This window comes from Equus quagga, chromosome 15, assembly GCF_021613505.1.
Source record: "Equus quagga isolate Etosha38 chromosome 15, UCLA_HA_Equagga_1.0, whole genome shotgun sequence".
Taxonomy (NCBI): Eukaryota; Metazoa; Chordata; class Mammalia; order Perissodactyla; family Equidae; genus Equus; species Equus quagga.
In genome coordinates this window covers 65,541,128-65,557,915 of record NC_060281.1, presented here as the reverse complement: position 1 = coordinate 65,557,915, position 16,788 = coordinate 65,541,128, and the positions used below count along the sequence as shown (strand labels likewise).

The following is a 16,788-nucleotide window of genomic DNA, read 5'->3' as shown; positions in this document are numbered from 1 at the left end:
GGTGCATTTTTCTCCAGGGGCACTCGCCCCTGGTGCTGCAGAGCCCCAAGGATCACCGCTTTAGCAACGACAGCAAACTTCCATCTGCTGGATTTGGTCGGCACCACTGCTGCCATCTGCAGAACCCAGAGGCATCTCGGGCGCTCTGGGGAGAGGGAAGCCTCCCTTGGGGACACGTGTCAGGGAGGGAGTAGCCCGGCCAGCTCCCTCCTGTCTTTGCGGCTCCTTCCCTGGCTGGTTCTCAGATTGGGTGGGCATGAGCGAGCCCCTCTCTCTCCTCCCTGGACACTCAGGGACCACAACCCCCTGCCCCCCGCCCGGTGCAGGAGCAAGCCTTTGTCTCCCATGACGAGCATGTCAGGCACTGGCCCACAGGCGGGCGCCCGCATCCAGGGGGACGTATTGAGGGTCCCTCTGTCTCTTCACTCTATGGTGTTCTCTTCACGGTGCTTTCCACCCCCGATGTTATACTAGCCCCTGATTATTTCTCATCAGCCTGCAGGACTGGACGGTAAGCTCCAAGCCTTCGCTGTCTGGTTCCCTGGTACTCTCTCAATACTTTGCACAGAACCAGGCACACAGTAAGTGGTCGATAAATGTCAATCAGTGAAAAGAGGGGACCCCTGACTTGCAGGCTTCATGTCCTCATGGTGGTGGCTGGTTTCGTGTGCATGGAGTCCCGCCTTGTCTCCGCTCCTCACTCGATGGTAAACGGAAAATCTCATTGGCTGTATTATTAGTTTTGTGTGTTGTCTGGCTTCTCCCGCTAACATGTCAGCTCTGTGAGGGCAGAATTCGTGTCTGCGTCTTTCCTGCTGTATCTGGTACCGAGTCAGCGCTCAGTAGAGGTTTAGTTTAATACAGCTGTGCAGGCCGGGATTCGGGAAGAGCAGGGACCAGGACAGACGGGCCCTCAACCCGACTCACGGGCTCGGCAATAGGCCCCCCTCCTTCCCCGCCTTCTGTGTCCTCCGCCTCCCCTCCGCCCTCCTCCCCCACGCGGGCATTAAGCTTTTCAGCTCCTTAGTCCAGAACGAAGTGCTATTTATGTTTGAGATCACAGATTTCTAAAAATAAACCTAACAAATCCCAAACCTGTAATTAATTTCTTCATTCTTGAAAAAATCAGCAGGATTCTACTTTTAAAAAGCTGAATGAGCTTGGTGTGAGAGCTGTCTGCCCTGAGGAAGGCAGAGAACTGAATGGGGCACCCCAGGCCCAGGTGGTGAATGTGGAGAGGGCCGCATCGGCCTCCTGCCTGAGCCTGCTCTGTCGGGGAGACGCACGCGCCCAGGGAGCAGCTCTGACCCCAGAGCAGGATGGTGACATCACGAGCCTCGAGACCAAGGGCTCTGGCGTTCCCCGCTCAGCCCCAAGTCGTGAGTGTGTCCCAGGGCAGAGCTGTAGGCCCTTGGGGCACAGGCAGGGTCTTCAGATGTGGAACAGCTGCCAACTACCCGGCCTCGGGCAAGGAGGGCATTAGAAGAGCTCAGCTGGGTCATCTGCATTGCAGCAGGTGCAACGGTGGGGTGCGAGGATGCAGGTGGTTTGTGAAGAATGCAAACGCTGTTTTGAGGGCCACGTATTCATTTCATTGTGCAGCAGGACAACGCAATGGCACATCAAACCTTGATACCACCTGCACGTGAAAAATGACCCAACTAAAAAGCAGACTGACTTTTCACTTAAGTAACATTCTTGAGATGACAACATCACCGTGAAGGAGAACACCTGTCAGGGCTGGGCTGCTGGAGGTGTGACTATTAACAGGTAACGAAGGTGCATCTTTGGGGTGATGACGCCACCTGTATTCCTGACTGCAGTCACATGAGCCTACACGTGCAATTAAATCCCACAGAGCTCTACGCCAAAGGAAAAAACACAAGTGAGTGTGAAAACTGGGGAAACCCAAACGAGGTCTGGAGTGTGGCTCCTCGTCGGCTTCCTGGTTTTGACAGCGGACTATTGTCAGCTAAGACACTGAGCGATGGGTGCACAGGAGCCATCTGTGTTTTTTGTGTAACTTCTCGTGAATCTAAAATTATTTCAAAGTAAAAATTTTTTAAAAGCGAACAGATGTAAATAAAATATGAAATAATAACAGAGGTGGCTGCAGCTACGATAAAATTCACGGAGGTGGTGCGTGAGTGGCTGGTGGGGGGACATCACGCCAGATGAAGTGCAGCCGAGCCTCAGTGAGCCTGGACCGGGCTAGGGAACGGACACACCTCTGAAGCAGAGCCCACAGGCTCAGCTGCCGGACCTGAGTTGCTGGGGGAGGAGGTGGGTGGAGCACAGAGAGGCAGGAGGATGGATGGCCTACTCCCCGCCAGGCCCTGCAGGACTCTCAGTCGTGACCGGGGAGAGAGGTCAGGAGTCACGGACAGGTGGCTAGACGGCAGCACATTCCACCTGTTACTACTGGATGTCCTTGGTACCCACTGCTGGCAGGGCCCGGGACCTGAGCTCCCTGAGGGCCCCCCCCAGTCACTCCCTCCTTCCAGGGAACGTGTCTTTGTTCCAGGGTCCTCTTCACAGATGGGGACTGTGACGTCCATTTCCAGCAGCTGGCACAGGAGCTGCCGGTAGAAACGCATGTCGGTTCTGAGCAGCTCGCTCACGTTGTGCCATGATGACGGGGGGAGGGTCCTGGGGGCAGGCAGGTTTGGAGCCAATGTCAAACCATCAGGGCAAAGTGGATGTCCACAGAGGCGGTGGGGAAGGAAAAGGAGAGAAGGGGAGCAGGGCAAACCCAGGAGACTGGGGCACACGGTAACCCCGGTGAGTATGTTCTGTCTAGAGGGGCATCTACTTCTCAGCATGCATCCAGACCCATCATGGGCAAACCTGCCAGGTTCCCGGGAGAAGCAGGAATCTTCATTTTAACGTAAAATCTCTCAGTGTTAAATGTTGCAAGTATTTCAAAGGCTTATAAACAGTCTGGTGACAAGGCCCATCTCCAGACGGACACGGCTGTGGGCTGCCATTTTGTGCCTCTGCTTCAGCTGAAGATGGGGTAGCCTTCCCCACACAGGTCAGGTTGGGCTGGACGGCCCTCGTGGCCCTGTGGATGGCCTCCAGCTGTGTCCTCCTAAGTCCACCACACACAGGATGGTCCCCACAAGGGCTTGGGGGATCTGGGACCCACAATTTACAATCTTTCGGGATGGACGGTGTATGTCCCAGGCAGCTGAACTTCTGCTCTGCAGCCATCCGTTGCCATAACTGAGGACCCCACTCCAGGGTGGTCAGGATACACATGAGGAAGCCTGCGCTCCAGAGGAAGCTGCCCCAGGACGTCTGCTACTGTGTCTCCATGGATGCCCCAGGCATGCTCATTAGTATGGCCAATATGTGGGAAAAAACGGTGAAATTACCAGTTTCTCCCTGTGCATGATGAATGAGAGAAATGGGTATTTGTGGGTGATGTTAGCGGTATTCAAGATCTGTCACCTGGCTCAAATATCTTAGTGCTCCCCACCCTCGAATGACTAGGGCATACGGCCAGCAAAGCCCTTAGCCCGCGTGTTCTTGGGGATGGCCTGCAAGGCTGGGTCTCCAAATGGTCCTGTGTCCAGACACTGATTTGGAGGATTTCTGGGTTGCCTGAGGCCACCAGAACCAGGCCCTGGCAAGCTGAGACGCTTCCCTCAAGCCCACCTTCCAGGCAAGCTGGTGATGGACACTCCCAACAGCGCAGACGAGAGGGACTTCCCTGAGCCACGGAACAGCCTCAGATGCACCACTTTGTGGCTGCTCGTCAGCGCATTTGCTTCATACACGTCTGCGCGTGTGGGGCAATTTGGTGTGAGCCTGGCTTTCACTATGACCTGGGAGCAAGGTTGCAGGGGCATGGCTAAGCCTCTCCACCTCAGATTTCTACGAAAAAGAATCGTGCCCAATCACACCCAGTCGTTTGCACCTCTCTTCCATCCCCTGCCCCGTTTCTTCTCCGGGTATCAGAGGAAATGGCTTCACAGCAGCAGGCCCCAACTCAGGACCCAGGCAGCTTCCTGTTCGCACTAGTTTCAGGGGGAAAAATAAAGCTGGAACGACCGTAGACGAAAACCAGGGACCCATTAAACCCGAAGTCCATCACATAAGTGAGCTTCGTCAGGCTTCCCTCTTCCCGAAAAGAGGCAGGATTTTCTGCAGGAGCCTCCAGGAACAGTCCCCGGGCCTAGCTGCAGCTGGTGGAGGCGCGGGTCACTGACGCCGGCCCTGCAGCTGGGGTAAGAGCCTGCGATGGTCCCTAAATCACCAGCAGAGGGAACTGCTTCCAACCATGCAGAAAGACAGCAGCAACTGCATTGTTCGACCCTGGCTGGCTTGTTTGAACGTCAATATTTATTTCAGGACTCAGAGCGTGGTCGCCTCCTGGGTGGGCAGCCGCTCTCTGAGTTAAACCGGCAGCATGCACGTCTCCAGCCCCACTTCTGCCCCCAGAGCCCCAGCCACCTGCAGCAACGGAGCGGAGGGCGGCTGCTCAGAAGCCACTGCGTCCTGACCGTGCTGGGAACAGATGGTACCGCCATCAGGCAAGTAAACTATAATCGGAATAAACAGGAGAGACTTGCAAATTTGGATGTGGGTATTTATAAAGACGAAGGAAAACACACCCAGAGACGTGACTGCGAGCCTTCCCAAGATTCTCCATGTGGTCTTCTCATCTGACTTCCCGGGCTTCATAAATGGGAGCTGCCAAGTAGGGCGCAGTGCCCTGTAATTAGTGTCCAAACCAGGACAGTTTTGAGAGTAAAGGGACGCTGTGAATAATTAGAACAGGAGGCAAGACCAGGGAGCATCCCAGGAGAACTGGGGCACCCTGCGTAGGGGTGATTTGGGAATAAAGTGTTCTGTGCGGCGTCTTTACGTGTAAGCAAGGATTGCGATGCTCTGTTTCATTTGCTGAATACCTACTGTGTGCCAGATGCTGCTGGGGGCTTCTTTTGTTTCATCATTGCTGACGGGGAGAGACTTCGGGGCGTAAGTTGGTAGGAGCCCATCGTACACTGAGGAAAATAAGGCCAAGGTCCCACACCCAGCAATGGGTGGGACAAGCCCAGGCCTCTCTGGCACCAGCTCTGAGTAGACACTAGATCCTGGTCCACCACTCACTCATTAGGGGACCTGGAGGTGAATCTCGTAAGCTCTGTGGGCCTCAGTTTCTTCACCTATAAAATGGGGTGAAGCGTGCCTTCCAGAACCCAACTGCAAACTGTAAGCACAGACTCTAGCAGGCGTGCAGGGGGTCCATGAGCAGAAGTTGAGGTCTTTCATCGTCCGTGGGCAGAGGCTCAGTGTGCGGCGCTGCCAGAGGGACGGCTAACCCGTGAGTTCATCAGACGAGCTCCATCGCGCTCCTCAGGTGCCTGGACTTGTGTTTTCAGCGAGCTGTGATAGTTTGCTGGAGCCCGTGCTGGCTCACTAGAGCTCCCCGCTTCTCATCGTCAGCGGGAGACACTGCGGCTTCTCCGCTCTTTTTCACAGCAGCCCCCAACTAAGGCAGACCCTTCACCTCAGCGTAATGCTCATGTTTGCTCTGGCTCTTGCCTGCAACTGTAGTGCACACAGAAAAGCCCTATACATTCATCTGAACAGGCCCTTGATTCCAGGGTCCTTACAGGTAATTGCTCTGAGTTCTGGAATCTTCCCAGGACAATGCAGGCTTGATACTGCTATGTAACCAAGTAGCGAGCAGGGGAGACTCTGCTAAGTGAAGATTTCCACTGAGTTACACTCTGCATGCTATAACTCGCCTGGACTCAGCACTAACAAGAGACCAGTGTCTTAAACGGGTGCTTGGGTCCCTGTGTTACTGTGTCATCAAAGTGTCCCACTAAAGAACAGTGAACTCTGAGCTGCGGGTTGTATCGCTGGTTGTCCTGCTTCTGTACCGATCTGCGTTTGTCACACGGGGAGCACGTGCGCAGATAAGCACGCTCATCGATGGACCTCAGAACTCCTGTGCTGCCCACTGACCAGTTTTCGCCCTTGGGCGCCGATTGTGGCCTGGGAAGGGGAGGCGCTAGGGAGATGGAGACGGAGTCAGAGTTAGACGTCGGGAGGCTGAACTGCCAGATCCCAGAGCTTTCAGGCTTTCTCCATCCCTAACCACCTCACCTCCCAGCTAAGATGCACGGGTACGGGGTTGCTGAGGCTCTTCCCCAGGGAGCAAAGACCCTGTGCCCACCACAATTCCTGGGGGAGAGAGAACGTCTGAGAGATACAGGATGCAAAACATTAAGTATAAATCTTCTTTATCTGCTCACTTCTCAGACTCAACGTGGCTGACGTTCTGTCACACTTCAGGGTCAAAATTGCCTTGTCTTGTAAGGATTCTAGGATTCAGACGCGGCAGAGACAAGGCCACGGGTCCCCCGCATGCAGCTTCCTTTCCTGGGCCCAGGAGACCGCACTTCCTGGCTTCTCTTGCACTGAGGTTGGGCCATGTCACCAGCTCTGGCCGATGGCCCATAAACGGGGGTGACGTTTGTCACTTCTGTAGCTGAGGCACAGAAGAGCAGATATGAGCCCTCTGTGCCACTTGTCCCTGCCGCGGTAACCAGGAAGCCCTGTGCTCCAGGTGGCACAGCCACAAGTGACAGGGAGCCTGGATCCCTGAGTCACCAGTTGGAGGGGAGCTCTGTGGGGCGTTCCCGGACCCGCTGTGAACCTTGTTGACGAGAAATGAGCCTTTCTGTGTTAAGCATGAGATGTGGGGTTTGTCACCACAGCACGCCTGAGCCGAACCTCACCAACACACCTGAGAACCAAGGTCGCCTTTTTGAGGGGACCAAATGCTGCACTGCTTCACCCCTCCGTTCACCCACACTCGTTCACTCGCCAAATGACCATCGAGCATCGTCACACCAGCTCGGCAGGGCCAACTACTCACTTAGGCCCAGCAGCACTGTGCCTGGAGCCACAATACAGGTAGGGACCCACAGAAGCGTTTTCATTTTAATTTCCTTTAAAACCAGAAGAAAAAAGTGAATATAATGATAATGAATACATCATAAGGAGTCTAACCTGGATTAGACTCATCTTTACACCCACACAGATGTAAAATATAATTTTTAATATTTTTATGGAGGAGGGGTCCATGAAAACAAAGGGGCCCAGGGCCCACAAAAGTCACAGTGCAGCCAGATGGGGGACCCTCGCCTCGGGAGATCCCATGCCTGTCTCGGGGTGAGGCCTGTGTGCTCTTGGAAGTCTCCTCAGAGACCCCGGGATGGAAGGAGCTGCGTGGGTGCCCCCGCTGAGACGAGTGAGGGCTGACCCTTGCTCGAGGAGACGACCACAAGCGTTGGGGAGAGATGGAATGAAGTCCCATGAAGGTGCCCTGAAGAATCAGCACAGAGCAGCCCAACGCACACGCAAAGTGCACGGCACTGACAACCTGGCAGGAGCAAGCTCGCCACGGGCCACGCTCCCTGCCACGGGCCCGAGCTCCCCATCCTGACCCCGCTCGTTTGCAAGCACTATCGTCACAGGGGCATTTCTTCCCTGCAGACACTGTTCTCAGAGGCTTCAGACATGTTAGCAGGCAGACCGCCTGTCCTCAGGGCTCGGCTCTGCTCCTACCAGCTGTGCATCTTTGGGCAAGCAGCTCAGTGTCTGTGCCTGATTGTGTAATCAGTGAGATGATACCAAACTCACTGGGTGGTTTGAAGGGTTCGATCTGACTAGTCCAGTGCCTGGCGCATGGTCACCCAGTGATGTAGGCTATCGTCTGCTACTGAGCACCCGCCACAGGAGGCAGTATTCCCAGTCTAGCCGCTGCTCGAGCTGACTTGCAGTTCAACTGTTGGTATAGTTTTGCTGGCGGACTATAGAGCGGACCCTGCTGCCCAGGGGAGGGGTGGGGGGTCAGGATCCTGAGGTCAAGGGAAGCCATGCTGAAAGGCAGCTGTTGAGGGTTTGGACTCTGGAGCCAAACTCCTGGGGTTTGAATCCAGTTTTGGCCCCTTACTAGCTGTGAGGCCCCGGCGAGTCATTTAACCCAACTGTGCCTCAGTTTCCCCTGGGTTGTCGTGAAGATTGAGCGAGATAATATGTGTCCCATCTCTTAGATATCCCTTAGCTGCACCTTAGCACAGTGGCTGGCAGAGTAAGTGTTCAATAAACGTCACCCTTGTCACTGTTATTGTTTATTATTATTATCACTATTTTCCCTTGCTTCTTTGTCTTGAAAGAGCTCCTTCATAAAGTGCCAAGGAAGCTGCTTAACTACCGAGTCTGAAGCAATCTCTTCTCTCGGCTCTTTGGTTCACAAACAGAGCTCTCCGTCCTGATCCTGGAACAGCGCCTTCCGTTTTCAGTTCACTCCTGACTCCTCTCTTCACTGAGCCCCAACTTGGCCCAGGTTATTCCCTGGGTGCTGGGACCGCTCTCCTTGTGCCCTGACCAGGAATAAAGACACTTCCCCTCTCTCATCCCCAACGTCCTGGCCATTCATTCATCAGAAAGCAGGGCTTAGAAACATGCATGGAACTTGATTTGCGTATATGGCTGTTTTGAGGGGTTTTGATTCAGCACATTTCCTGAGATAACCCTTATCTGGGAACTCTGTGTTCTATCTAGCTGTTTATGTTATATCTAAACAACCCAAAGAAGTGGGCTGTTCTGCTTAACAGAATATCTGACTGAAGGAGGTCACCAGCTGCCATGTGGGATGGGCCACATTCTCCCAGAGCACAAGCATCCCCAAATGACAACCACACTGCACGCCTCCGACTGCTCTGTGAGGAGCTGGTGGGCAGGATTTCACACCTGTGGCTTCTTGTCAACGCTTCCGGGGAAGGAAGGTGAGGTGAGGGGTGGAGGCTCAGGTTACTAAGGTGCTGAACCTCGGATTGGCCAAGACCCCCAGGGGGCTCGCTCCTTCAAATATGCTGTCCTTCCTGTGACTAGCCTAGTGGACTCTCGAAACGGTGCTTCTCAAACACCAGCTGCACCAGAAGGACCCGGAAGGCTGGTTACAACACAGATTTCTGGGTCTCTCCTCCAGAGTTTTGATTCGGCAGGTCCGGGGCAGGACCCAAAAATCTGCATTTCCAACAAGCCCCCAGGTGCGGCTGCTGGTCTGGGAATCCCACTTTGAGAGCCACTCGTCTAGAAGCAGGGAAAGCCATCCCTTCTGCGCATTCATGATCAAACTCAGAGTTTTGGAAAACACTCAAAACCCTGTTCTGAGGGACAGCTCAGTTTCTCCTCTTCCTCCGGGTGGCGAGAAAGGCAGCTGCCTCTTAGTGGAAAGAAGGAAGCCGCCCATGCCGGCTGGGGAGCCCGCTGTCACACGGCAGACACAGAACAGAAAGGTGGAACGTTCAGGCGCCGGGTTCGAATCCCGATGACCAACCGACCGAATTCTGGGCTCTCAGCCAGGCTCTCCATCACGTGGCTGGCCCAAGGGTAGAATCAGCCGCAACAATTTCTCCCCCTGTGGTCATCTGAATTCATGGAACGTTCTCCGGCCTGAAAGTTTCAGCCTTGGCAGAAAATGGGAAACCAGGTTCGCTGGGCCTGCTCAACGCTTCAGAGAACAGAACTGTGTGTCCTAGCCCCAGATGACAGCACATCCCCCATGGAGCTCCTGCCCGCAGCTCCTCAGCTCCCCGCCCCGAGGGGCCCGGACCCCCCCCCACCCCCGCTGCAGCATCAGAAAGCTGCCGCTGGGTCAGAACCTAGAGCTGCCCGGTTTCGGAAGAACTGGCGGGTTGAGCAGGCCCAGGGACTCGAAGCTGCTTCCATGCACGGGGAAAGCATCACCAAGCACGTGGGGCGGGAACGCCGTTCCCTGAAATACCTGCATGCTGTCCAAGGTGTGCTGGGTGAGAAGCGAAGCAAGACACGATTACAGGGCGACCTGGCGAGGAAGGAGGACACGCAGCCCTCGGCACGCCTGCCTCCAAACCAAAGCACGGCAGGACAGTCACCACAGTCAAAGCATGCACTGCCGCCAGCCCCGGGGGACGTGACCTCAGCGGGACTGTCACTGAGCAGCAGCCCAGAAGATGGATTAAAACAACAAGGACAATCAAATCAATGGGCTTCGGGCGACTGGAAGGAAGAAACTACACTTTTAGCCAGCAGACTATGCAAATGACAGTGCATTGGGCGAGTCCGGCAATGGGAATCCAGTGATTTTCCCGTAAGATGTTTGGGGTTGGGGCTCTGTTGCCACTCTCCCAGGGTATGTATTTTCCCACCTGCTATTCATCACACTCGTCCCTCCAGATATTCATTAGCTAATGGAGGCTTTCAAAAAATCGATTTTAATATATATGATGATAATGAAACCTTTTCCTGTGGGACGAATAGATTTTAAAAGGCAACGTAAGAAACGCATATATTCTGTTTTAAGTGACTGCTATTCCCCTGGGGACAAGGGACGAGGTTATCTTAAAGAGGACAACCACTCCCCATACCTGGGGACAGCAGGCCCGGGAAAAGGCCTTCTTGGCCTTTCTTGACGGAACAGAACTGGGGCGGGAAGACACGCGGGGCCAACCCACACTATGCAGGCACCCTCTGCTGCTGTGTCCTTCACTAAGGGGTCCGTAATGTAATCGCCTGACCTCTGTCTTCAGCAGGTAGAAAGCCTAGCCTGCTCATTATGACTCATTTATTATTCATGGGGAATGCAGACAGCAAGGCCTCCGGGGTGATCCTATGAGTTCCATTCAGGTTGGCCCGTCCTCTCCGGAGGAGGCTGGAATCAGGCCACAAGCCAATGACAGAGGAGTGGTCACTCTTGACACACCACTCAAACTAGTGGGACTTGCCGCCATGTCCAGACCAAGCCCCCAACCATCAGGGCAGGTGAGAAAGCCCTTGCAGGGCTGAGGAGGGTCACTCACACCGTGCTTGCTGGGGACGGTGCCTGGGGAGTGCCTCCGATGATGCTCACTGCTTCGATTCCCTGGGTCATCCTTTCCCTAATCCTGCAAGTGCCTCCCCACATGCTCCCTCAGGATTAGTGCTGTCCGTTAAAACTTACCCTCCATGATTCATCTGATGGCAGACGCCCACAGGAATGGTCCATCCATGCTTTCTCCTTGGGAAAATCATCCCCATGCCAGTGAGCAGACCCATCCCCAGTGCTTCCCACCCAAGAGGAGGCAGCAGACCACACCTGAGACCCACAGTCCTGATACTGGGGGTGTGGCCATGGGAAAATTGCTTAACTTCTCTGTGCCCATTTCCTCAAGTGTAAAATGGGATTCCTAACAGCACCTATCATGTAGGTTGCTCGTGCTGACGACATGGGAGGATGGGTGAACATCAGCTAGTACTGGTACCCAGCAGGCGCTCAATAAACGCTGGCTATTATTTCTACTCACAGCATTAAGGCGATTGTCCCCGACCCCAGCCAGCCCAGAAAGGAGCCAGCAGGGCTCCATCACTCACCTCTAGCAGCTGCACGGCGCCTTCATGTTCCTTCTTAGCTTCAACCTGAGCCTTTTCATGACAGAAAGAGAAAAGAGTAAGGGTTTAAAGGGGGAAAAATAGAAGAGAATCAGATCAATGCCCACAGTATCAGGGAGTGGCTCACTGACTCTATCTCCCTAATAAGCCTCTAAATTCTAAGGGTCTAAATCAGTTCTCATTGTTCTCCCCCTTGGGGCAAGTCGGAGTGGACTCTGGTTGGGCTCGACGCTCTCTGTGAAAATGGAAAGAGTGCGCTGGCCTGGCCGAGACGGATGGGCTGGTGGACGACGGCTGGGAGGCTGATTCTGTTCTGAGAAGGGGTCCCCCGCGGAAGGCAGCTGAACCCAGAACAGCAGGACAATTCTTCCCGAAGCCTCAGGTGGTACCGTCATTTCCCCAGACGCCCTTCACTGCTTGGGAAGCAAAACACAGTCACTCGAACTTGACCCCCAAATAGCTCGAGGTCTGCTGAGGTCTCCGCGGGACCTGCAGGAGGGGCCACGGCAGGGTCCTGAGATCTCACATGCTCTCGGCAGCTCAGCCTGCGGTGGGGGGGCTGCCATCTTCAATCACTTGAAGCAAAGCCATCTGCTCCACAGAATGAGAAATGTTACCAGTTCAGCTAAAGAAATTTGTCAGCATGGCCGCAGCCTGGGCCACACGGCAAATTCATACAAACCGGAATGCAACATTATTCTTTCTTGTCCGCGTAGACTCTGAGGTTCTGGCATTGCGAGGACAGTAAATATCTGCCACATTTGCCTGCCTGGCACTTGTGTCCTCCTCTCCTGGGAAGACCCCCTGAATTTGCTGGGGACCCAGGACCCCCGCATACTGAGTACAGGAGTACAGGTCCAGACTCTCAGTGAGTGGTATACAGCGGGGTGGACAGCCCAGTTAGAGCAATGAGACTGTGACTGGGAATGCTGGGAGAGAGGGAGGCCCCTTGCCTGCTGGACTTGAACCTGAGTGCATGGGATTTTGGAGCAGCTGCAGCCATCTTGCTACCACGAGGGGCAAGGCTAGAGCAGCCAGGGGAAACCAACCAGGAAGCCGATACACAGGAGAACAGAGGCAGGACAGCAACGGAGGTCTGACGGTGCAGGGGAGGCAGTGGACTCAGCCGCGCCTGAGGCTGGAGCATTTGGGCCCTGGTTAGCCGTATCTGAACTGCACAACTAAAACCCCCTTCTTGTGTTTTCTGTGAATTGGAACCAACAGTCCTGAGGACTATAATCGTCAGCTGTTAAAGAATGTGACACTTCCCATTTTAAAGTTGGAGACACCGAGGTTCAGCAGGAGTCTGAGGCTGTGTCACAAGACAGAAGAAACACCTGCACTATATCCCACATTGCTTATCCCATCAAACTGGTTTCCCTGGGCTCACAACTATTCCCAATGAAGCAGAAAAACACGATTTTTTATTTTCATTTTTTTTTGCTGAGGAAGATTCACCCTGAGTTAACATCTGTGCCAATCTTCCTCTATTTTGTGTGTGGGTCGCTGCCACAGCATGGCCACTGATGAGCTGTGTAGGTCTGCGCCCAGGCCACTGAAGTGGAGTGCGCTGAACTTAACCACCAGGCCCCAGGGCCAGCCCCAAAACATGAATTTTTAAAGAGGATTATCTCCTATGGGGCACCTGCCTCTTAAAATATGGAGCACAATAACAAATCCATTATATTACATTGAGATTTACATTTAGAATTCTGGGTTCAGGAGGAATCTTTTCTCTAGGTCCTGGAGAATAATTAGTGATGGATTATTCTACACCATAAATAAGCTAACGAGCCTCATCTTAACAGCTTCTGCTTCCCATTCGCAAACTTCTGTGGGTCGGAATGTGGGAGGGCTTGGCTTCCCAGCACAGACCAAAAAGGAAACGTCGTCCGAGATTTCATTCACGTGCGCTTCATTCTCACATATTTCCAGCGCAGCTTTTAAGAGCCGGGCAAGTGGACCGAACACAGAGCATTAATTACTCCGTTCCTGAATTTAGCTCCATCTTCAAATGCTTCAAATTGTTCCTTTCAAAGTAAAAACCATAAGAATGACAAAAAATAACAAAATATGGAAAAAAGACAAACAACGAGAGAGCATATAGGGATTATATAAATAACACCACCATCGAGCCAGTGGAGTCGAAGATAGTTTTCAACTGGCAGGAGGGAAAACAACAGAACGCGCCATCGCGGGCTGTCAGCGCCCAGCCAAGCTGGCAGGAGCTACTCCGCTTCCGGCTTCAAGTGCAAATCAGAAGTTCGTTCTCGTAGGCTACTTGCAAGCTGGGCCATTTGGGTAATCAGAATAGACTGTTAAAATTAACAGCTAAAATTGGCAGTGCTGAAATCTTGCAAAAACCTAAGCAACAGCTTCAGCGAGGCTCATTTTGGGGGCCCGTTCCAATATGTGGGGAAGCTGAGACCTCCATTTAGACACCATTCCCGACAGAGCACAGCGAAAGTGGAGAGGGACCTGGGCTCTCAGGGGCCCCGGAGAGCTGCTATCAGAAGAAGGGGCCTGTCACCCAGGAGTCAGATGTCCAGGGGGTAGGTTACCCAGAGCAGACGCAGTGATTTCCAGGGAGAAACAGATGCGCAGAAGGGACGACAGATCTGTTGACCAAGTTCTGGACATTTGGCTTGGCTAGACTGGGCACTCAGTACTCAGGACAATGGGCCACCCAAGGACCACGGTGACTGGGCCGGGATGATGGACGCTGGTTAGCATGGAGCAGGGCAGGGTCACTGGTGGGTGCTGATCATGGTAGCTCCACAGAAGAGCAAGTGAGGTTTGTGAGACTAGGCTGAGTGCTGTAAGGACCCTGGAAACAGGGTCCCCGAGTTCCTCAGTGCTGGGGAAGCCGAAGCCGACATTCCAGGAGCGTGTTGTCGGAGAAAACAAGACCGAGGCCGATGCTCCATGAATGAATGCAGAGGGTCAGTCTGTGATGCCCTTGCCCTCTACGCACAACTAAATCCCAGTGTCCGGGGGAGACCCTCGGAATGTGGGCGAAGCCTTGACTATGCGGAGCGTGGCGTGTTCTCTTAGCACCTTAGCTTCTCCTAGTATCGCGCATGTCAGTCACAGCCTTCAAACTACGAGCAGCCACTCCACTCCACTCTGGAGGGGTTCTGAACAACAGGAAAGCTGGTCAGGTCTGCGCACGAGCTTCAAACATGAAAAACCCCCTTGGCTCATACCCTGGATAGTTAGCACTGCCACTCGTAATAAGACAAGGATGTCACCTGCACAAGAAACTGTGACTCTGAAGAACAGGGGCAGCTGGATCCTGGTCGTCGTTCACCCAGAGAGAAGCCTCGGGGTCTCGGCATCAGAGTCCCCAGGGGCACGTCATTTACCTCAGGCGTCTCGTCTGAGGGGGGACCTGCACCCCACAGGTTGTGGTGAGGGCCAACTGGCATCTCATTGCGTCCTTCTACAGGCACTGATGGAGTATTGCTTAGCATTCACCATCAGTTATCTTGGTCATGTTACTTTGACCATAAACTGCATCAAACGATGGAACTTACTAGACGCCCCCCTTCCTTCCCTCCTTCCTTCCTTCTTTCCGTCCTTCCTTCCTTCCCTGCTCTTGAGCATCTTCATTCGTCAGTGCTTGCTGAGTACCTGCTCTGAATCAGGTGGTGATCTGGGAGTGCAGACACTCCACTCTGGAGACAGACAATGGGCAAACACAGAAACAAGCGAGCCAGCTTACTGTGGCATCACTAAACCGGGGGCGTGGCCGGGAGTGCCGGGCAGGGAGTGGAGTCCACTTAGGCAGGGTGGCTGGGCAGAGACTTCAATGACAAAAATCAGCCCGCTCTGCCCAGGGACCAGGCCTTCTGTGCGAAGACCCCGAGTGGGGCGGTTTTGTGTGGTTGAGGACCAGAGGCCAGTGTGGCTGCAGCACGTGGACGTGGACGGAAGGGAGCGCAGGAGGAGAGGGGGAGGCAGAGGCGGGCAGGGCTTAAAGGAGGTGACGCGTGCATTCCAGGTACTGGGCCCAGAAAATTCTAAACTTAGAATAAAAGTTCCCAGGGCAGCTTTTATTATTGTTGTCATCATTCACAGCCTCTTCTCACACCATCTTCCTCAAGGCTGCGTCACCAGCCCCTGAAACACTGCTGACACAAGGTGCTCAAGACAGGTTTGCTGAATGAACGAAAGCAAGGATTCTCACCTGAGCTCGCTGCTCCATGAGCTTCAGGAAGCAGGGGTCCCAGGAGAGCCAGGTGGCCGTGGCGGCCAGTGGATGGGCCTGTGCTCTCCTTGGCTTCCTTTTAATTTTTTAAACTATGCCTCCACTCAGCGACCAGCGCGAACGGTTGGCTGGAGGGCTGTATCTGACCTTGATCCCACGGGAGCAGCCTTGGGCGTTTGGATTGTTTGTTCACTCATTCTTTCTTTAATTCGACACATGTTTTCACTTGGACATTAGTTTGCTCGCTTCTCTCAACCACCACACTGGGCGGAGAGAGGCGCCAAGCTCCGGGCAGAGGGAGGCCCCTGGAGAAGGCTCTGGGGAGCGGGTCCCTGTCATCAGATGGATGAATGCCAGTGCTCCCTTAGGGTGGCCAGGTCTGGAGGTGAGGTAGAAACCACAAAGCAATCTCCAAGTACTATAAAATGTGGCAAAACCCACCTCTATTGCACGGAGAATATACTCCTGGCTTACTTACACACATGCCGTCCATGAAGAAAGAGAATATTGCAGATCCAGAAGCAGAGGATCCGACGACGCACAGCGGGTGTAAAGGGCTTCCCAAGCTGACGGTGAGGCGAGCTCCCGGGCCCCAGCTCTGCCCCAGCCTCAGAAGCAGCAGCCTGGACCGGGGGGAAGCAGCAGGGGCTCCAGGCAAGGTCTCTCCGGGAAGTGGAGTGAGAGCACCCCCCTAAGGAGGGTGAGCATCTCAAGAGGAATTAACGCTCTGTCGGAGAGTCTGGGGACAAGGCAGTGACGGGCACATGGAGGCCAGAGCAAACGGACAGAAAGAGGCGAGGCACCACAGGGAAGAGAGAAAGCCGCCCAGGGGAAACGGTGCCGTGCGCAGAGCCCGGGAGGGCAGGCGAGGACAGGTGCTGCCGAGGACGGGAGTCCAGCGGAGGGCAGGACGTGGGAGACCAACCAAGTGCAGCGTGGAGTGGAAGGTCGGATGAAAGAAGTGGGGCTCAGAGGCGGACTCTGACTCGGAGATCTCAATTTGGGAGCTGCCACACGCAGACGGCATTTCAACCCACAAGAGCAGACCTGGTCGCCCAGGGAGCAAGTGCAGACAAGTGCAGACCGAGAGACGCGGCTTGTGGCCTGAGTCTGGGGTCCACCTGTGATGCTTACAGGGGTCT

The 16,788-nt window shown here is 54.2% G+C and overlaps 1 protein-coding gene across 6 annotated transcripts in view; it reads right to left on the bottom strand.

Moving 5' to 3' along the window:
- The window catches only part of RIMBP2 (RIMS binding protein 2), a 194,461-nt gene that overhangs the window by 50,740 nt on the left and 126,933 nt on the right, over positions 1–16,788 (bottom strand). For 4 of the 6 annotated variants that reach the window (XM_046638726.1, XM_046638727.1, XM_046638729.1 and 1 more), the window contains exon 5: positions 11,419–11,469. In XM_046638726.1, coding sequence (XP_046494682.1) covers positions 11,419–11,469 — 51 coding nt within the window. Of the gene's footprint in view, positions 1–11,008; positions 11,066–11,418; positions 11,470–16,788 lie in introns of all 6 variants that reach the window. The other 2 variants (XR_006885172.1, XM_046638728.1) reach the window with 1 other exon arrangement.